General features: G+C 33.0%; 1 protein-coding gene across 1 annotated transcript in view; it reads left to right on the top strand.

The window, feature by feature from the left end:
* LOC145295333 (uncharacterized) overlaps positions 1-19,726 on the top strand; it is a 47,508-nt gene extending 27,782 nt beyond the window's left edge. Inside the window, exons 3-4 of the mRNA XM_080141458.1 lie at positions 10,855-11,068; positions 15,257-19,726. Coding sequence (XP_079997584.1) covers positions 10,855-11,068; positions 15,257-17,216 — 2,174 coding nt within the window. The 3' untranslated portion in view covers positions 17,217-19,726. The remainder of the gene's footprint in view (positions 1-10,854; positions 11,069-15,256) is intronic.
* Positions 19,727-21,901: the final 2,175 nt, after the last annotated feature.

Below are 21,901 nucleotides of genomic sequence, written 5' to 3' on the forward strand. Positions count from 1 at the left end.
AAATATGAAACAAAGATTTTTTTGTCCATTCCTGGCGATATGCGCTTAGACATAAAAACATAAATGAATTAATGTAAACTGTTTTAATGTTTATTTATAAACCTTGTACTTAGCATTTTTTTTTTTTTTAAATAAATCAAATTATATAAATATTGTAAGGATCGGTCAACGTTTCAACATTTTCATGTCTTGTCAGGACTCAAAGTGTATCTCGCAGTCAGAAAGTAAAATAAAATTTTCGCAGAATGCCATCACACACACACACACACACACACACACACACACACACACACACACACACACACACACACACACACACACACACAACTCTTTTTTCCCTTTAGATTCTTTGCTAGACATTAACCCAGTCGATCGTCTGGGTCTACTGCATACATCTAGGGTTCATTTAATTTACTTGCGCCCCCACCCTTCTTCCAGCAGACAGGGCCTACTCAACTAACCGGCAAAAGAGTAATTTAAATCCACATTATTTAGTGCTACCAAACCTAAGCAAATAGAAAAAAAAGTAAAAAATAGTTTTTATTATAATGGAACTAGTTTGAATATCATATTCATTGATCGATCTATTTTTTAAATTAATGAAGCTAAAATCCATTATTTACCTTATCCTGATTTGTTAACTGAGTTAGTTAAATGAATTTATTTGTATTTGCCCCAAACTATACTCTTCATTTTAACTAGATAATGCATAGATATAGAAATATATGTGTGTGTATCCCCATATCCATACTTCGATAAGTAAATGATTAAACAGAATCAGAAATAAAATATACATAAATAAAAATACACTGAAATAAATTAATTTATAAATCAATTAGAACCTGCACAAACCTAAATACCTGCTTGCACACACATAGCCATAAGCCAAACCTACACACCTATATGCACACATATATTCACTCGCACACACACACACACACACACACACACACACACACACACACACACACACACACACACACACACACACACACATAAATACACACACACTCATGTTAAAAAACACTTTGAAAAAGAGTTAAAAACATATTTAATTTTAAAAAGGAAGCACAAAATAAGTGGATCCTCCTTAATCCGCAGAGTTTCGAAGAAATACTTTCCTTCTCATCAGAGGGTAGGATTTAGCAAAATGCGGGATCGAATTTTACTTGCAAAAGTATTTGATGAAACTACAAGTAAGTCATAGATCTTATTTAGTAACATATAGTGAAGGAGAGGGAATATGGTGACGAAAAAGGTGATTTCACGTGAATGGATGGTCTGGTGAATAATGGTAAAATCCAAAAATCAAAATCCAAAAAAGTTGGTTAAGTTTCCATTTCCACAAGTAAAATCCAATGGAATCACGTAATTGGAAGATGGTCCAAAGTAATCCAAAAGGCGGAAATCCGTGGAATAATTCACAAATGGAGGCAAGGAAAAGATGTACGTAGAAAAAGAATTTAAATTGATTGTCAAGGTTGGAAGAAGAAGAAGAAGAAGAAGAAGAAGAAGAAGAAAAGAAAAAAATGAATAGAGATTGAGTTAATATTAGAATACAAAGGCTAATGTCAAAATGACCCAGACAAGGTGACGTTGAAATATCGCCAAAAATTTAAAGCAGAAAAGGGGTCAACTGAAATATACAAGTTATTACTTAAGAATTGAATTATCAGCAGGAGTTATTAAAGGAAGCAAGTGAATTAATGATAAGTGAGATACATACACATGTACATACATACATGATGATTGCAACGTCTTGTCAGACAAGTGCCACTCTCTCAGACACTTAAGGTCCATGAGCCCAAAAATGATTTCCATCGCCACAGGACCATTTTAATAGACAAATGCCTGAGGGAGTATCTGTACACAGATCATGTTACAGAGTCTTAGCTTTGTACGACAGCTGTTTCTCCCTCGCTTCAAAATGTTGAAATCCAGCATCAAGCAAGAACAAGATAGCCAGCAACAAGTTAAACTGCAGACCAGCTTAATGCGGGTACTGGTCTCCCGTTTTATGGTTTTTTAATCAGAGATTTGCTTCTCCTAGAAAGGTTGCCTTCACCATGGCTTACGGGAGCCCTCTCCACCCCAACACACACAAACACACACAGTGCTAGTTGGCCATTGACCCGAAAAAGGGTTCATTCGCCCTTTGGAAGGTCTTGTTTTTAATTCTTCAGGGAGACTAGCCACCCTCCTCACCAAACAACATACATACATACATACATACATACATGCTTACACATATACATACATGTACATATATATATATATATATATATATATATATATATATATATATATATATACGTTTTATTTTTTTATTACCGTATCTTTCTGTTAAGTTACATTATTGTTTCAGCTACCCGGCCGTTTTTTGGCCGTCTGTAGCTTCCTCAGACTTTTACAGAAATGTTCGTTTATTATGGGATGAAAGAGTGAAAGAGTGACTGAGGTCAGGGGGGTGTGAGGAGGGCGGAAGAAAGAGAGGAAGGGAACAAGGGGGAAGGTGGGAGGGGGCGCTTGGTATGTCGGTAATGTTTTAGTTTTTGAGTTTAAGGAACTTGTGGGAGAGGGTCTGGGAAATTCATTTCTGGTGTGGCTGAGGGCATAGGGATACATGGAGGGGAAGAGGAATATGTGGGGGTAGGAGGAGGGGGATACTTTAAAATTCGAGTCTTAATGTTAAAGTTTTTTGCGTCTTGTTGGTGAGATGATTTCTTGGTAAGTATGTTTTGACCTGTTGGGTGCTCGCTTATGTTTGGAGGCGGGGGGGGGGCTATGATTCGGTTTACTTATTTAGTTTTTATTTCGTTTTTAATTGTTTGGAGAGGGTTAGCTAGCGGTCGCGGGTACACACATGCGTACGTACACACATATATACTTAAAGAAACGGCCACATGTACACATACATCCCCGCCCTGGCGTGCAAATATATGCACATATGTGCGCCTGCATGCATAGACACCTGCGTTGGGTGTGTTGTATATATATATATATATATATATATATATATATATATATATATATATATATATATATATATATATATATATATACAACACACCCACATATACACATACATATATATACATACATATAAGTAAATAGATGAGTAAATAAATAAATAAAGAGTTAAAAAAAATTAAGAGGAGAGGATGGCCGGTATCTACAAATTCCGAAATAAGGTACATAAGTATGTAAGTAAATGCACATAGTAAAATATTAGTAAACATACATACAGAATACAAATGTGTAGGCAGATGGATATATTTGATTGATAGGAATATTTAAACACTAAAACGGAGATTGCAGATGTAAAACCGGCCAAAAAAGAAGAAATAAAGAATTGCAATGAAAATTACAGAGTAATAAAATGCTAAGAAAGTATGTAGAAAAAACGATAATATTATAGAAAAAATATATATCTGAAAGGTTAAATTAATAGCTATGTAATTTCAAATTTACCATATTTAAATTTGGATTTATGTTTGCAGTATCAGTTCGTTTTTAGAGTTTATTATATGACTACTTTGAGGGGAAGTAATTATAGTTATAGCTTCGGTTGTGCAGAGGCGACATGACTTATAGCCTGGAGTATAAGACTTAACCTTTTTTAGGATAGTCCATTTAATTGAGAAGGGGGTATTGTTAGAATTAAGTTTTTTAATCAAAGTGGTTAGAAAAGTTCCTTGGTTATTATTAGAATTTTGGTTGTTAAAAAAGAAGTGTGGTTTAACATTCTCTTCTTAATTAATGTTGAAGTAGCGCCGATATATGTATGTACATACATATTACATTTATTAACAGCTCGAGGTCTGAAATTAATATTAATTTGCTGATTTGTACTGGGGAAATGGTCTGAATGTTGTTCATTGTATTGAACAAAGGGCGGGACAATGACTATAGGAGGGCTGTTTTGGAGGGGATAATGAGTGTTGTTAGTATTAGGATGGCCGTTAGGAGAAATATTATTATCATTATTATTATTATTATTATTATTATTATTATTATTATTATTGCTAGTTGTATGATTGCAAATAGAGGGGCTGCTTGAATGGTTTATTGGATTAGTAACTATATCAGATGGAGGGTGGGTAGAGGGATAACTTGATGACAAAATATTAGTGTCTGTTTTGGGAGGATTGCGTGGGAGCTCAGTAATTGTGTATGAATATATAACATCTCTATGGATGCAATCATTATTGAGTGGGCAAAGATGTTTGTTATTAAAATTGCAGTTAGTTTGGGTTTAATTGGGAAAGGGATTTTGGGGGGCTGATCTAATTATTTGTTATTAGATATTAAGATTCTTTGTGCTAAATTAGGCATAGTTGAATAAGAAATTCTTATTGAGTTTTTATTGAAAATAGAACTATATCTGTGTGGGTATTTGAAAGAGTTTTGTACAATATTGATATATATATATATATATATATATATATATATATATATATAATATAAAGCTGAATGTGTGTGTGTGTGTGTGTGTGTGTGTGGTCACGAATAGGCTACTATATGGTTGACTATTTAAAAAAAACTGATTACATATAATGATAGAAGATGTATCGAGACACAGGAATGGGTATGTTTGATTTGGCAGAACGATAGTTCATTAAAATTGTGGGGTCTGCGTTCGCGCCTGGTCCAAAAAGTATGGAAATAAAAAAATTTTAAAATTAAAAAAAAAACGTTTACAAGTGTTTTTGATATAGATGTAGATAAGGATACTTTGATAAGTATGTTTTAACTTAAAAAGGGATGGTGTAATAAATTTGTGGGGTCTGCCTTCGCGCCTGGCCTCCATGGAATGGAAATAGGCACAAACTTAATTTAATAAAGACTTTTCATATCTATCTGCGTAAGTATACTTTGATAATTATGTTTCATTTTGAAGAAATACGGTATAGAAAATTATGGGGTGTTAGTTCGCACCTGACCTCCATATAATGGAAATATGTCACAAAGTTTAACAAGGTTTTTTTAATATAGATCCACAGAATATTGTGATAAGTGTTTCAGTGTGAACAGGTATGGTATAATAAATTATGGGGTTTATCTATTTTATTTTTACTTTCATCATATTTTGCTTTGGTTTTGATACCCCCAAATTCAACCCAAATTTACAACCCTTCCTTTTAATAACCTATCATACTTTCATAAATCAGAGTCCATTTTCTGCTGGCTGTTTTTGAACCTAGTCAACGACGGGTACTTTTGCTAGTATATATATATATATATATATATATATATATATATATATATATATATATATATATATATATATATATAAACACACACACACACACAGAGAGGCATATATACGCCCAGCCATAGAAATTTCCAGGTTAATATCTGGGAGTATGTTTAATTCACCGGGAAAGATGTACCCCCAATCTTCGTTAGACATGCATCTGGGAGAAAGAGAACTTTGATGTAAAACCTTAGGTGTGCTATATGCTCTGTCTTGTGGCAACTATTGCACCGACGAAGATTAGCAGTTTGTATTAGTTACATATGTGCATACATGTTTCAGTGGAATCCCAATTCAAGGATAACACTTCATTAGACTAAAAAAAGAATCGATTCTTTTTTTGGTCTGATGAAGTGTTATCCTTGAATTGAATGTAACCAATAATGTTTGTATAATAAACAATATAAGTACATACATATCCCTATCCATCAACCCATTAAAATCAATAAAACTATCCTAGCAAGGAAAGTAAAGCCATCAAAGAAAATCTGCATAAATACCATCAGCACAATAAACTGAATAAACAAAATCGAGGATAAGGAACATTGTATCAATTTGACATGTTGAACTATTACTCCCCTATTACAAGAGACCTTCTTCACAAGACATTGGTCTCTGCTATACTGCACGGATATTACCAGTGTAGAGAAGGACGTACTTTTTGGAATTTATCTTTGGTGATCGGACGATCTCATTTATTAAAAGGTGATAACATATGAAGTATGCTTTGTTGGTTTAAGATGGTTCATCTTTCTTTTGATAAGTATTGTATGATATGAACCTCTGCTGCCATGTAACTTTGGACCACAAAGAAACTTTAACCCTAAATTCCTGACGAACACACGTCCTTGTACAGAGACCAGGTTTATCAAAATTTATCTTAAGGAGAACGAAATCGATTTATATGCAATTCACTGAAGAGACATCGACTTGTCACTGACGAGATAACATTTTTCCTGTTTTATTTCTAAAAATGATTGCACTCTGGATGAATCAATAAATAATTAGAAGCGTGTAAATTACACGATGTTATTATTTCCATTTCAGCACTATCTAAGTTATCTTTTTTTCCGTGAAAAATGAATAATCTACTAATTATTCAACTTTGTAAATTAATTAGCATCCATTAAATACCGAACCAAATTGACTTTCGTAGCAGTTATTTATTCAAATTATTTATATAAATTATATTTTTCGTTCATCGTTTGGTCTGTTATTGTGTATTAAAAATGCACAGTCGTATGAATGTGATAATAATTTGTTCTATCAAGCAGTTTCAGAAACACTTTGTAGGTGAAAGGTAAGGAATCGATCTCACCTTCACACAAATCCAACAAATATGAGTTGTCTTTGAACTCAAATTATACTAATCAATTTTATTCTTGTCATAATCACTAACAAGTTCTTTGTTAAGGGAAGCATAAGCTAAATCTACAACCAACATTTTTTTCCAAATTACTTTGAACAAATCTGGCATCTGAGAACAAATCCGAGTAAGATGGTTTGGGATCTATAATAATGTTTAACGCCATTCATGGCCATAGGTGAGCACTTTTGAGCTTTTAGATCCTGCAGGAGTAATTTGATGAGGATATAGAAAGTGTTATATATTTACGAATGAGCCAATCCCATGAGGCAATTTTTAGGTATATCCATTCAAATATTCAATAATAAGTGGTGGAATTTTTTTCTGGAGCATGTAGCGAAGCTTTTTGGAATATGTACACATTAGTCTTCATATTACAATAGCGATGTTTCTGACAAAAGAAGAACGAATTCCTTTTTTCTGTGCCGGAACCTATTTACCTCACACTTATCGTTAGTTATTCTTAGATCCTGAAGTTGTATTTTTTAAACACATTACATCAAGTGACTTCATGCCTTGTCTGGAACGATTTCCATAAAAAATAATTTGGAATCCTTCATGAACTGAAATATATCAATTCCTGTGATGCTCTAAATCCTCGTGTGGCTGCTTTATCACTTGAAAACGTCATTTCAATTTATTTATATATAATTACTTTCATTTCACTGAAGTTATTAAATTCAAAATGGAAGACAGAAATGGACAATTTTCTTCAAAATAGAAAGTGTGATCAAAAGACAATAAAATTTAAGCTGCATTTACGAAGATGTAAAAGAAACAATGAATAGTACGCGTTTAAAATGTATCCCGGCGTTAAGCAAAAGATATGAATAAATTAAACGTGATTTCTTTCAAAATACTGTAGCTGTTCAAAAATAATTCAGACTCAAACTCGGTTTATAAACGATAAATAAAACTTGTCTTTGCTTAACAAACGTTATGCAAATGTTGCTATCAACAAGAAAAAAAAAAAAAGAGAAAATTATACTTTTATACATCCAGCCTTGATCTTCAATACGATTAAAGCTCGATAAAAAACTAGTCCTTGATCTTTGACCATTGCATGCATCTTCTCTCTCTCTCTCTCTCTTTCTTTCTTTGTCTATCTATCTATATCTATATCTATCTATCTATCTATCTATCTATCACATATTGGTAATTTTAGTTTCACTATTTTAATTCATTTGGCTTAAATCAGCATACCTATATATCTATCAAACTAACTCGTTATCGTTCTGTTTAACTAACTTGCTAGCTAAACATCTAGCAAGTTCTCCCCCTCCTCTTCCTCCTCCTTTCTCTCTCTCTCTCTCTCTCTCTATATATATATATATATATATATATATATATATATTATATATATATATTATATATATTATGTATATATTATATATATATTATATATATATATATATATATATATATATATATATATTGTAATTTTGTTTTAAATGATATTTATAAAATTATTGAATGTAAAACTCTTCAAAAGCTTTATTTGAAGGCACCACGAAAGCCGCTAACAAGAAAATAAAAATAAACGAAGTAAAATGTGTGATGACCGTCACAATAATAAAAGACAAACACGTTTACAGAATATGAGGATAGTGTTTATTTCAAAGAAATAAATTATAATTGTCTTGCAATGTCTGCAATTTAAATTAAAAAGAGCAACCTATCTCAATAGTTCATTTTTTAACGTCCGGCAATGGACGCCTCTCTATCAATGTCTTCTCATAAGACGATTTCTTGCAAAAAACGAGTGAAAATAAGGACTTCGCAATTTTTATGCCAAATTAAATTTCCAGTGATTAGTCAATATTAGAACTGTTTAATGAAATGCGACTTTTTCAGAAAGCAAAAAGGGGATATAAGCCATTAATACAAATAGACAAAAGATAATCCATTTCAGAAAAAGAGGGAGGCAATATTTTAACATAATATATCCTTTTACATACTCTCGCAATAAATGAATGAATAAATCAAATCATTGCATGTTATTATTTCAAGGAATTAAATTGTGCAACAACCTGTGTTTATCACAGAAAAATGGTGAAAACGTTCAGCATTAACTTGCGTAGAATATTGTTGTTTTATGTACAGGTAGACTACCTCACTGTTTTACTTATTGTATTTCAGTTATTTTAAAAAGAATGTGAGTGTGCGTGACAAATGCATCAATGTGTGTGTGTGTGTGTGTGTGTGTGTGTGTGTGTGTGTGTGTGTGTGTGTGTGTGTGTGTGTGTGTGTGTGATTATTGATTCTATCTGAATTTCTTTATCTTTTTTTCATATTCATGACTAAGTTGCACGATTCTGTAAGCTTCAGTCGTAATATCTCATAGAGGCTGAAAATTGGAATTACCTCTCATTTGGAAATTTCGTTTCTGCAAACAAAGTGTTGCATTGTTGTAGAATAGGATACTTATTTCTTTACTGGAATCAGTTGCCATACACAAGTTGTGTGCTAGGAATAGGTTCATGATTATGTGAATTGATAGGAAAGGATCGGTCGTTAGCGTAAAATGATGATGATGGTGCTTATCTTGGCTGAAATGTCCTCTGGTGATTCACTGAGTAACTGCTGCTTCTGTTGTCTCGTTAAAGTTTGCATCATGATGATGATGATGGTGGTGGTGGTGGTGATGTAGAAGGAAGAGTCGGAGCTGTCACTAGGATATATGGCCGAGTGGTCCTAGACGTTGTATCAAAGTTTACAGTTACCCAAAGGTACTGAGTTCAATCCTGAACGAAGGCAGTGAAAAAGTAACATTCAAAACAGAGAATCAGCAACTATGTCCCAAAGCCTAGCTGGAGTCCGAACACGGTACCCCCGTAATAATAATAAAGGGTTGGGTTCGAGACTCCTAACAAACGGTTCCCCAGTTCGATACAAAACACCTGACGAAGGCCGGAGGGCAAAACGGCCGAAACGTTGTGACAATAACAACCAAGATTAGGAAGTCAGTCCGACAATCTCAATCAATGAAAACACCTCATCTCAAAAATAGAGACAATTACTAATATATAATTTATACAAATAATAAGTAAATACATTAATATATATAATTAATGAGTATAGAGATAGATATACATTAATATATAGTAATAATTAGTAATAAATAGTAAATTTACAACTAGAAATGAAAATAAGTTTAAGGCTCCTAAAATTCGTACTAGAATTGTCCACAAGGACCCGTGGCACAGTGGTTAGAGTACTGGAAGAAAATCAATTTGAAAAGTGATATTCTCCTGAAGGTTGAAGGTTCCGAAAAATACATTTGCAAATTACTTAGGACCGTCGTGGTTGACGGAACAAGAGCATACTAACCCGTGAAGTAAACAAAGGGTTCCGCTCGAAATTCCGTCCAAATTCCTGAGTTCAACAAGATACACCTGAAGAAGGTCGGAGGTTATATCAACCGAAACGTTGTAAAAATCACACTTAAGATGAGAACAGTAGTCTGATGAATAATAATACATATTTCTATTACTTTTACACGCACACAAATTCATTAATAGCTTGAAGTGACTTCATTTTAAATCTTCCTTATCTATCTGTCAATACGACAGCTAGGGCGCTAAATGTTTCGGTTTTGAGAGCATCTAAGTCATTTTTTTTAAAAATCTTTTTAAATCAATACTATATAATATTTAAGAAAGAATTACTCTGTAATGATAAATAAAAAATCTGCATGAATTAAAATATATTCGAGCATATTTTACAACTGGCCAAGACTTTACACGTCCCGCTAGTATCAAATGATAAAACTAATAATATACAAGTTACATACAAGCAAAATGTATACAGTAAATAAAATAATATTTCTTAAAAAAAAAAAAGAAACTTCTGCTCGATCGATAAATTTAAGCTGTAAGTCACACATTTTATTTTTGTGTATCATTTTATATTCCACCCCTGTGAACAGATTAAATCCCCATCCACCACTCTATAATAAAGACCAATGTGTAGTTGTACTCAAGAAAAAATTCTTCTTCTTCTTCTTCTTCTTCTTCTTCTTCTTCTTCTTCTTCTTCTTATTATTATTATTATTATTAGTAGTAGTAGTAGTAGTAGTAGTAGTAGTAGTAGTAGTAAAACAATGATGCTTTATTAACCAAACTGGTGCAATTGTGTCACGTGGTTTTTGCAACCTCTAAAATCATTTGACATAATTACCCAATTATTACATATAGATATTCATGACTTACACATGTGTTCTTTCTTGTAGGTTTATACCATGTATGGGTTCGTGCAAATGATTACTCGAATTATTTGGGTCTTACTGGAGACTATTCGATGACTGTTACCTCCGACAACATCAACATTGCAAAGGCCAATGGGCAAGGGGCTCAATGGCCACTTTCATCTCTAAAGACGTTCTACCTGAGACCAATCACCCCAGAAGCGAAACACAACCATATTTTAATCATTGAACCTGGCGAGTAAGTATTAAGTAGAAAAGCTTTAATGCTGTGTGACTGAGATGGTGGTTAATTTCATGTCAATGATAGAGACACCCTTCCCTCCCGTGTTCAGTGGAGTTTCCAGTCATTAGAAAGTGTATGTGAATTCGGGTTGAGGGGACAGTTCGAAGATGTGGGGGATTTTTCACCCTAGTTTTAGATGGAAAAATAAAATTGAAAAAAATACATCACCAAAATATATATATATATATATATATATATATATATATATATATATATATATATATATATATATATATATATATCGTAAACATATATATATATCGTAAACAACATGGTTTTTCAAAGAAAAGTGAATAATAATATTTATGCATAAAAAGAAATAAATGGATGACTGTAGTTTAAGGTGACCTGAAGGCTTCATTTTCATTGGCTACTACATCGAGGTGTAAGAGTAGGCGCCACTCCTTTCCCTCAATTGCTCCAGTAACATTTCTTTGACTTTTATATGACTCGACTAAATCTGTTTTTTTAGCTCCTTCAAAACTTCCCCTTCCTCATGGTGGGTTATCCTGCCAAATTTGGTAGCTCTACGTGAAAGGGTGTGAGCATGCATAGAGTTCCTCCTTATAACTGACCTTCCCCCACTTTGGCCTCTACTTTATCATACTAATTTCAGATACTTGATACCTCTTCTATCATTATATGTGTCAGTTTAGTATAATAGTAAACCATGTTGGAGCCTATTTGTATACAGATAAACACACAGACGTTGATGGTTTGGTTTGGTTGTTTTTGTTTTACGGCATATCAACCCTTTTCAGGTTATTTAATGCCGAATACAGTTATTTTGAAGAAAAGTTTTTTGATAGAAAACCTTTTTTTTTCAAGTCGGTTTCTATTTAACCCATAGTTGGAACCCTAACAGGTACTACCACTCCGGGTCAGAGTGGACCTAGGAGCAATGGCAATTAAAAGGTGGCTCCACACTCCCCAAAGCCTACAAGCTGGGACCTCACCATCGGATATAGTTTAAGGTCATATCAAGGACCACAGACGTTAAGCTTTACTATATATATATATATATATATATATATATATATATATATATATATATATATATATATATATATATATAATTTTTGGCAGAATAGTTGATCACTTTGAAGAGATTTTCAGGAGTGTGTAAAAAATAGTATTGTACATATGTGCAAAAAGGGGAATAATTTATGTGTGTATGCCATTATTTGTATATGTGTGTTAAACACATGGCATTGGTGTGTGTATGTGATTGTCAGTAGATTGTGTAGGCGCTTATAGTAATGATATACTCAGTTCAATGTAGTGATACAGAAAAATAGGCTATTTTTGTCCGGCCAAGGAGGGAGAATTATTTTTTTTTCATGCAGTCATGATGTACTTTGTGGCTATTTCATGTGAGAGATTTCGGTGCTTCACAAATGTGTATGGTGGTTGAGTTGTAGACATCATAATAACTTCCTAGCTACTTTCTGTGCAATTTTCTTTGTGTTCTAGTTTAAAGGTCTGTCGTTGGCAACATATTTTGTATTACCAATTTATTTCTGAGCAGAAAGGATTCAGTGATCCAAAACTAGATTTCTTATATTTTCCCTGTTATCACAAAAACCTGTTTTGAAAGTTATGAATATATATTTATGAGGGGATGTTTCTTTTATGAATTTCAAAATATGAGACTTAAATCCTATATGTTAGTTTACTCTTCACATAACTCCAATATTTGTTTTCCAATCAATAATCCACAACAAAATGCAAGGGAGATCACTCTACACAAAGAAAAATATTTTTATCTCAATACAAAGGTAAACAACTTAAAACTATTAAAGCAATTTAAGGGTCGAAATTGGAAGGTCAGTAAAGGTGGAGTAAACTTGAAATGAATGTGATTTTTATTTTCGTACTTTGTCTCCACATTGGTAAACACAGGTGAAATGAATGATTTACAATAACTACGCCATGAAAAAAGTTATGTTTTAAATAAACATGTTGGTATGATTATTTCAATAGACAAAAACTCCTTGAGTACTGAAATCAACTCACGCACTCAGGTGATACTGACTAATGCAGGTAGATCGAAGTTGAATGGTGATGTGTAAGTGCAGCCAGAAGGATAGGAAAAAATGGTGGGATGAACCCAAAATAGTTGAGGCTGGCAGATTATATATGTATACAAAATTCCCAAATTAGACACCTACTCCTCCTCCCCATCCTACCCTACAAAAAAAAATTGTGGTGGAACCAAAGTCGGTTAGTACATCAGAAAAAGATTGTACAAACCGAAGAAGCAAAGCATAACCGAGGTCTCCATTGGAATCTTGAAATCTTATGGAATTTTATTGTCCCTCAAATTTCAGAGAAAACCATCAGCTGTTATCAGCGAGACTTCAATGGTAAACGGGTGGTGCGAGAACGTAAGTGAGTTGCAATGTTCGAAAGAAGTAAAAAGTACTGGAAATTTAGAAAGGCTTGTTGTCACTCAACTTCTGAGAATACCTTCTATTTTTATCAGCGTAATGATTTGTGCAAGGACTCTTAGTGATTCACTAATAATGATGAATATTTACCAGTTTGGACAATTTGGAGGCTGACTTTTTTGAATTTGCCTTTTATAAATTTGTTTGCTTTAAAAAGCCAGACAAAAATTTTACATTTTTTCGATTTTCATTGCTATCTTGCGATGTAAGTTTACACATAAAATATTGATATTTTCCAACGACTTGTTCCTTAATCTCTGAACTCTGTTATTTATTTATTTTATTTATTTGGATTACAGTTTCTCTTTTTAAAAAGTGTGGGTTGCTATTGGAACATGTGCATCACCAGTATTTCTGCCTTCTCCACATTGTCTAAAAATCTTGTTAAATCGAAAACAGCCAGCTTACAACCCATCAACATCGTACAAAGCTGTATAAAATATATACTATATTTATGGTGTCTCTGTCTGTCTATCTGTCTTGGGATGTAATTAAAAAGAAAGATCTATATCAAGATTAATGAACTTTTTTCAATTCAAATTTTATGAGGAATCCAATATATATATATATATATATATATATATATATATATATATATATATATATATATATTGCAATCAAATGGTCTAACAAAATGGAAATAATTAGGGCAATCCTTAATACGCATGTATTAAAATTATTCAAAAAGGAGTTAATTTATCTTCCTTTTTGGGTCACAGACATCTTCAATTGTCTCACAAGTGGCTGTGCCATTTTTGTCCATTATGAGGATTGCAGCTGGAGTCGATCATAATCTCACTCACAAAAAATGATAGAACTTCTCACTCTGATCTGTTGGCCTGCTTTTCAGTTGACTACAACATAGTCACTTTCAAGTTCAATGTAAACAAGTTCTTGTTGTACCGTCCCCTTAAATAATCAAATTCTACCCAATTTCCAACTCTAACGATCACTATACTGTTGTTGTTGTCTCATAAACCTTTATCCTCAAGTGGCCTTCGGGCCTTGATAAGTGGTGATTCTCTCGTAAATCCTCAACATATATAAAAACAAGAAGCAACCACAAAATTCGCACATAAGCCTGACGAATCCTACAGTGGATGAAACGCAGATATTCAGTGTAGCTTAATCGCCATATATATTTTATAAATTACTAACTAGCTCTACCTACGTATTGAGCACTTTTGAAGTAAATACTTAAAGTTTACGCATAAATCTATACTTTCGTATATTAAATTTGTGTGAGTAAATGAAGTAGTTATATATATATATATATATATATATATATATATATATATATATATATATATATATATATATATATATATTTATTTATTTAAATGGTTTTAGGGTGAATGGTGAGGATGGGTCTTCATAGTGGCCAAAAATAAAAGTATCAATCTGCCATTTTAATTTTACGAAAATATTTTCACCCAAAGGCATGCAGATGGGGTTGGGTACGATGAGGTGGTCACCCCTCGATTGGAGATGTGAGCCAATAACATTCAAACTATTTCGCTTTCTCATTATATTTTTCAACACTAAGACTTGAGTCTTTCGGACATATAATCCAGGAATTTGTCGGTCGCCCTCAATTATAGGTGACCACTATACTTATACTTAGTTTGGACTGTCCAATTACGATCTTTTACTCGTCTAACTAACTTTCAATTCTTTTTTTTTTTTTTTTCAGGTCTTTTATGACTAATGGGAACTTTATAATGTTTGTCTCTCCAAGAGCGGAAGAAATTTTGCTCACTATTCGAACTAACATTTTCATTGCTTTGAGGCAACGGTCCCGGGATCGATCCATTTCCAATCAGAACATCACACCACAATTAAGTCGCTACAACAGCTTGCCAAAACCGCATAACCCTGAAACACAATCGCTTCATGAATTTCAGAGAAGTTGTTCAATCGACACAGGCAGACGGATGTCAACCATTGAACCAGAAATACACAGTAACCATGATTTATTAGAGGCATCACATCTCAATATTTCGAGGTGTGTACCTCCTCCAAAACCTGTTCGAACTGGAAAATATGTCCCAACATCTATATCTAACGCATCATCACCGATGGAGGAAGTTAAACAAATATCTGAAGAGTCACCTCTTGAAGAACAAGTTACTCTTCGAAATAAACCAGAAGCCAGGAAGCTAAGTAGCGATTTTAATTCACAGATTGAACCAGTGAACCTGATATCAGAACCATTCCAAGGAGATGATCAAAGATGTAAGCAATTGTTGCGAAACAACTGTGGATCAATGGATTCCGGAGTTCTTTCATTCACATCGGAAATGAGTAGCTTTGATTTACGACAACAACCGGGTAGGAGTGATTCGGCTGACAGTGCCATATCTATGTTTATAGACAGGCAGAAAGCGATACCTCAAACAAGCAAGCCAACCCTGCAGACACACGCAATCACGGAAACTTCATCAAAATCTTCTGAGTCGGACAAAGAATCCGATGATTATTCTGGCAGCCATATTTACTGGGATATCGAACCAGAGGAATTGTGTATTCCACAGACGGACATCCCTCGGCGCAGGAATAGTATTTCTTTCTCAAGGTGCCACTCCCTCCAGAATCTACTCCCGAGTGAGGTCAATGATTACGAAGATCTTACTGAGCTAGTGAAAGAGAAGAAAAAAGTAACGAAGAATGCGCCTCCAGCCCTGCCAAAAAGACCCAAATCTTTGGCACTGCATAAAGATAAGTCATTCTCGAAAACTTCAATGAAAGATCGGTTTCTTGGCTCACTTAGCAACATCTCGCCACAGACCAAACAGAAAAAAAAGAACCGCAAATTCAATAGTGGAACCGATGACCTAAACATGATCATTAAGGATTTTCGGAAATGGTCTGAACTTGGGAAGAAGACAGATTGGAAAGAAACAAGCTATTCCAGGACTAGACGTATGCGACAAGTGAGCGAAACAACATATTTTCAAAATGAGGTTCAGACAAGCACTTGCCAAAGGAAACGGCATTTGAATTCTTGGCCGACATCTGAGACACCAGATATGTCTTGGATTGACAAAGAAACCAAAGAAGGTGTCTTTATGGTTGAGCGGAAAGTCAAACCTTTTGATTTTCTCTTACAAGATCCATTCAGGTTAACAAACCAAAAACAAATCACTCGACACAACTCACTCGGAAACTCAACAGTTCACACGGAAGATGACGATTTTTCGCCAGTCCTCACTCCAGTTGCTGTCAATTCGCATGGAGCTAGATATTTCCTTGGTTCAGGACACTGGAGTGATGGCGACATGAGAAACACTGATGGGGAGTCTGATCAGGACGAAATTTCTCTCAATCGACGCCGTAGTATCTCCCTGGAGGGCAAACTCGAATACCAAATAATGATAAGACAACTTAAGAAGGAACTAGAAGAGACTACGAAGATTGGACGACCGTTGCCAAGGACAAATCCTCTTGTCAACAGGTCTCACGGAACGGCTCAAATCCCGATCCCTCAACATTTGGTTACTCCTCCGACCACACCGATCCTGGCAACCTCCCCCAAACTGAATCAGGATATTATGGCTGGTTATATTGAAATGACGGGTCGAATAAGAAGCAGCAGCACCTCGGTGACAACATGCAAAAAAGACAATCAGAAAAGAAAAACCAGTTTGCGGTGAACTAAACGCTTATACATATTATATGTTGTTGAATAACTAAGAATTTACAATCTGTAAGAAGATAAATCCATTAACAGAATTCTTTTTTTTTTGTTCCTTTGTTATGCCCAACTTGTAAAGTCACATTTTTAATTTTTTTTTTATGCATGAAGAAAACGAAGAAAAACATCCATATGAAAGTGTCTTTGCATGTGGCAAATTGCATTCAAATTTCGGGTGAATTTTCAATCTCGATTCTGGCTGTAAATGACATTTTACTTATTTCATTCGGATAAGCATTGGAAAATTATACATTTATTTTTGGAGATGGAGGACATTTTTTTTTCAATCCTCTCGTCCTAAAATGACTCACCAATGAATACAAATAAATAAATTTATAAGCGGATTTATGTAGAGAATGTAGATATACATATCTTGTAAATATATAATTACAACTTGGGGGTATTACTTGCATCGTAGGTCATCAAACTACAGCCAAATCCGGCCTGCCAATGAATTTGCTTCAACCAGAAAAAAATAAAAAGCAAAAAAAGCAAAAAAGCAAAAAAAACAACAACAATATACAACAAAATAATGTCATTATCAGGATTATCATGGAAAACATTAAAAAAGTTTTACAAAATAAAACGATAAAAACTCATTATAACTGTATTTTGAATGTCAATCAATATGAAATTTGTATTTCTTTTAATATTATGGATTAACTAGAAGAATACCTGTCTTATGACGAATAACATGAACAGAAAATTTTTTTCACCACTTTTATATTTCTTTTATGAAGATATAATGATACAGAATCTTATGTTTAGAATCCTCATTCCAGTTTTGTACTAAATCCTTGATTTTGGTTCTAGAAAAAGGGGTCTTAAGAAGAATTTGAAATTCAGGGAATCTTTCTTAATTTTATGCAAATCTGAAATATTTGAATTTTCAAATAAGAGATTGCGTCCATATGATGCCCCTCAAAACTTTTAAAAATATTCCAAAGAAACTGAAATTTTGACAATATTAATTGTTGTCTCATATCTGTTGTTAAAATTTCACAAAAATCTGAATTTGTATAAAGGGCTTCCACACTTTTTTTTACCCGTTTTGACACTAAATTAAACTAAATATAGCCAACATTACAACCTCTTACGCTTAGAAGCTGTGATTCAAAAATCAAAACAATCAGATAATTAGGTTAGGGGTGAATCCTTTACATACAGCTATATAAATATATACACAAATCCAATTTTATAAAGATGATGTTATTATCAAATAGGAATGATTATTTCAAGGTGAAATGGAATTATAAGACGGATGGTTAGAAATATTATTTCAATTGAGCCAAACAGTATTTAATAAGACTTCATATATAGAATTGCACTCACATGTGAACTGCAACACTCAGGACTGAAACAGGGGGATGCAATATTGCAATTTGAAGAGTGAAAAATAAAATCTAATTAAAATAAGAAAGGATAAGTTACATAAAGAAATTGGAAAAATTAGGATTAATTATTTTATGAAAAGAACGAAAGTGGATTTAACTGGACACTGTAAAATAATTAATGACATTTCTAACATTTGTAGTGAATATATATTTCTTCTCGACCTGAAAAGACGGATTTCCAAAACTAGATCTATTAAACTATAGAGTAATATATTTTTGGAAAAGGTTTTCAGATTAAGAACAGAAACAAAAACATTTTTAAATAAAATTAGATGAATTCAAAAATAATTGTATAAAAAGAATTAAAGGAACATTTTTGGAGCCTATTGGATGAAATATTGAACAGAATTTTATCAATACATTGATATTGTATAAATAGTGGTAATATCTGTGCAACAATATATTTGTTTTATTTTTTAAGTTTAAATTGAGAAGATAATAAAAAAGTGAGAGCTGTCCTAAAATAGGCATAACAATTAATAATAATAACAATTAATAATAATTAATAATAATAACAATTAATAATAATAACAATTAATAATAATTATTAATAATAATAATAATAATAATAATAATTAATAATAATAACAATTAATAATAATAACAATTAATAATAATAACAATTAAAAATAATAACAATTAATAATAATTAATAATAATAACAATTAATAATAATAACAATTAATAATAATAACAATTAATAACAATTAATAATAATAATAATAATAATAACTAGCGCTATTTATAGTGCTAATCGGTGTAAATTCCTCTGTTCAATCAGTTTTATGTTAGTTTATTAAGATTTTATATAAAGCAATGTTATAATTTTATGTTCATTTATTCATTTTAATTTAATAGTTATTAATAAATAATAATTTTTACATTTTGTTCATTTATTCATTTAAATTTAATGGTGTTGTGAGGGAACCACTCTCTTAATGGGCTCAACCACGTCCATATATACTAGAACTCTCACGATCCCAGTAAAGACTCTAGTTCCGGAGTTAACCTAACGTTCATTGTGTGGAATGCAAAACGCATTTTTATTTTGTAACCGTTTATTTGTCTTTTATTAATACACGTCTTGACTTACATCGTTGTTTTGTTTTTATTGTGACTAATTCAGAGCCATAACACTGGCGACAGAAGGATTCGAGAAAACCTACCCACACTGAAACTTTAATGCCTTAACAGTCCAACGGTAATAAACCAGTGTTCCCATAACACTGGCCACAGAGGAAGAATTTTTCCACGCGATAGTTTCAAACGAAAAGCAATGTCATCTGACGAACTACTACTACTACTACTACTACTACTACTACTTATAATAATAATAATAATAATAATAATAATAATAATAATAATAACTAGTGGGACCTGTGGAAATTCCACAGCAGCAGTTTTCATATGCAGTGAAAACACCATCATATTATTGTATCCCTTTTGTTAAAACTAGGCACCGCCAAAAATGGCCGAAAAATTAAGTTGTTGTTGTTTTTTAAAACGAAATTACATTTATTAAAATCCATTATTTCTGAATAACTTTTTTTTTTTCCAGAAAGATAAAACCCTGAATATAGAAAACAGAATAATGTAAAACTTTTTCTACTATTAATTGTTCAAAAAAGTGATTCTAAGAGAGGAAATTGCTGCAGAATGCCGGATTTGTGGTAAGACCTCAAAGTCAATTGCGCACCTTGCAGCAGGGTGTAGTGGACTGGCCCAGAGAGAGTACAGTAAAAGACACGATGGCATGGGACTCCGGATATATTGGAAGGTGTGTAAGAAGGTTGGGGTGAAGTGTGCTGGAAAATGGTTTGAGGAGGTGCCTGATTAAGTGAGAACAAGTGAGGATGACAAGGTAGAGGTATGGTGGGACAAAAGTGTCATAACGACCAAACAATTGGAACATAATTGTCCGGATTTGGTCGTCATTGACAAAGTCTAAAAAAACTTGCAGATTCTCAGTACCCTGGGACAGGAATGTGAGAGAGAAGGAGAATGAGAAGTGGAGCAATTATGCTCCATTGGCCTTGGAGATAAGGCATATACACAGGGTTAAAACACAAATAATCCCGGTCGTAGTTGGTACACTAGGAGTAGTATCAAGTCGTCTGGAAGGACAATTGAAAAAACTACAAATCCCCGATGTTTTAGGTGGCCTTCAGGCCTCTGCTATTGTAGGTACCATCAACATCTTTAGAAAAACCCTTGATCTTTAAAGCTCCTGGTTTGGAGTCGGGATTGAGGGAAATCCTCTGGAAATGAATCTCACCCCTTTCCAGAGAGACGTTGATAAACGAAATCAGAATTATTATTATTATTATTATTATTATTATTATTATTATTATATTATATTATATTATATATTATATTATTATTATATTATTATTATTATTCATTAATTGTTATTTTATTATTATTATTATTATTATTATTATTATTATTATTATTATTATTATTATTATTATTATTATTATTATATTTGCGGCATACTTGACTGGAAGATGGGTGAATTGAAATGTTTGGACACAAAAACATGTAAAATGCTTACAATTTATGGGACCTTTGCTAAGAAAGGGGATGTAGATCGATTGTATCTACCTAGAAAGGAAGGCGGTTGAGGATTACTTAGTGTTGAAGATGTTGTAAATATAGAAGAAGAAGAAGAAGAAAGCTTAACTGAATATATTTCTGAAAGACATGAAATTATTCTACATGAAGTGAGAAGAGGAAAAATATGAAGATCTGGGATGAAGAACAGCCAGCGATTACAAGAGAGAGAGAGAGAGAGAGAGAGAGAGAGAGAGAGAGAGAGGGGAAAAATTATTTAGAAAGAAACTACACAGTGCATTATTTAAGAATACTGCATTTAGAGATAACTTCAGCTGGTTGGTCAAGGGAGATCTTAAAAGATCTACTGAGAGCACATTAATTGCAGTCCAGGAACAAGTTACTAAGTCCATCAAACAAAACTGTAGAATCACTGATGTGCAGAATGTGTAATGAAAGGGAAGAAACATTAGCGCATGTTGTATCAGAATGTCCTATGCTAGTTCAGCACCAATATAAAAATGGAGACAAAACAAAGTTGCTTGGGCCTACACTGGAATAACTGCATTAGATCACAATGAGAAGTGATATGAGCATAAAAAAGAAGTGGTTCAGGAAAACGACAATATCAAACTTCTTTGGGATATGTGCATACAGACTAATACGATCCTTGAACACTCCAGCCCTGACATAATTT

Source organism: Euprymna scolopes, chromosome 2 (assembly GCF_053919585.1).
Source record: "Euprymna scolopes isolate OS-2025 chromosome 2, ASM5391958v1, whole genome shotgun sequence".
NCBI lineage: Eukaryota > Metazoa > Mollusca > Cephalopoda > Sepiida > Sepiolidae > Euprymna > Euprymna scolopes.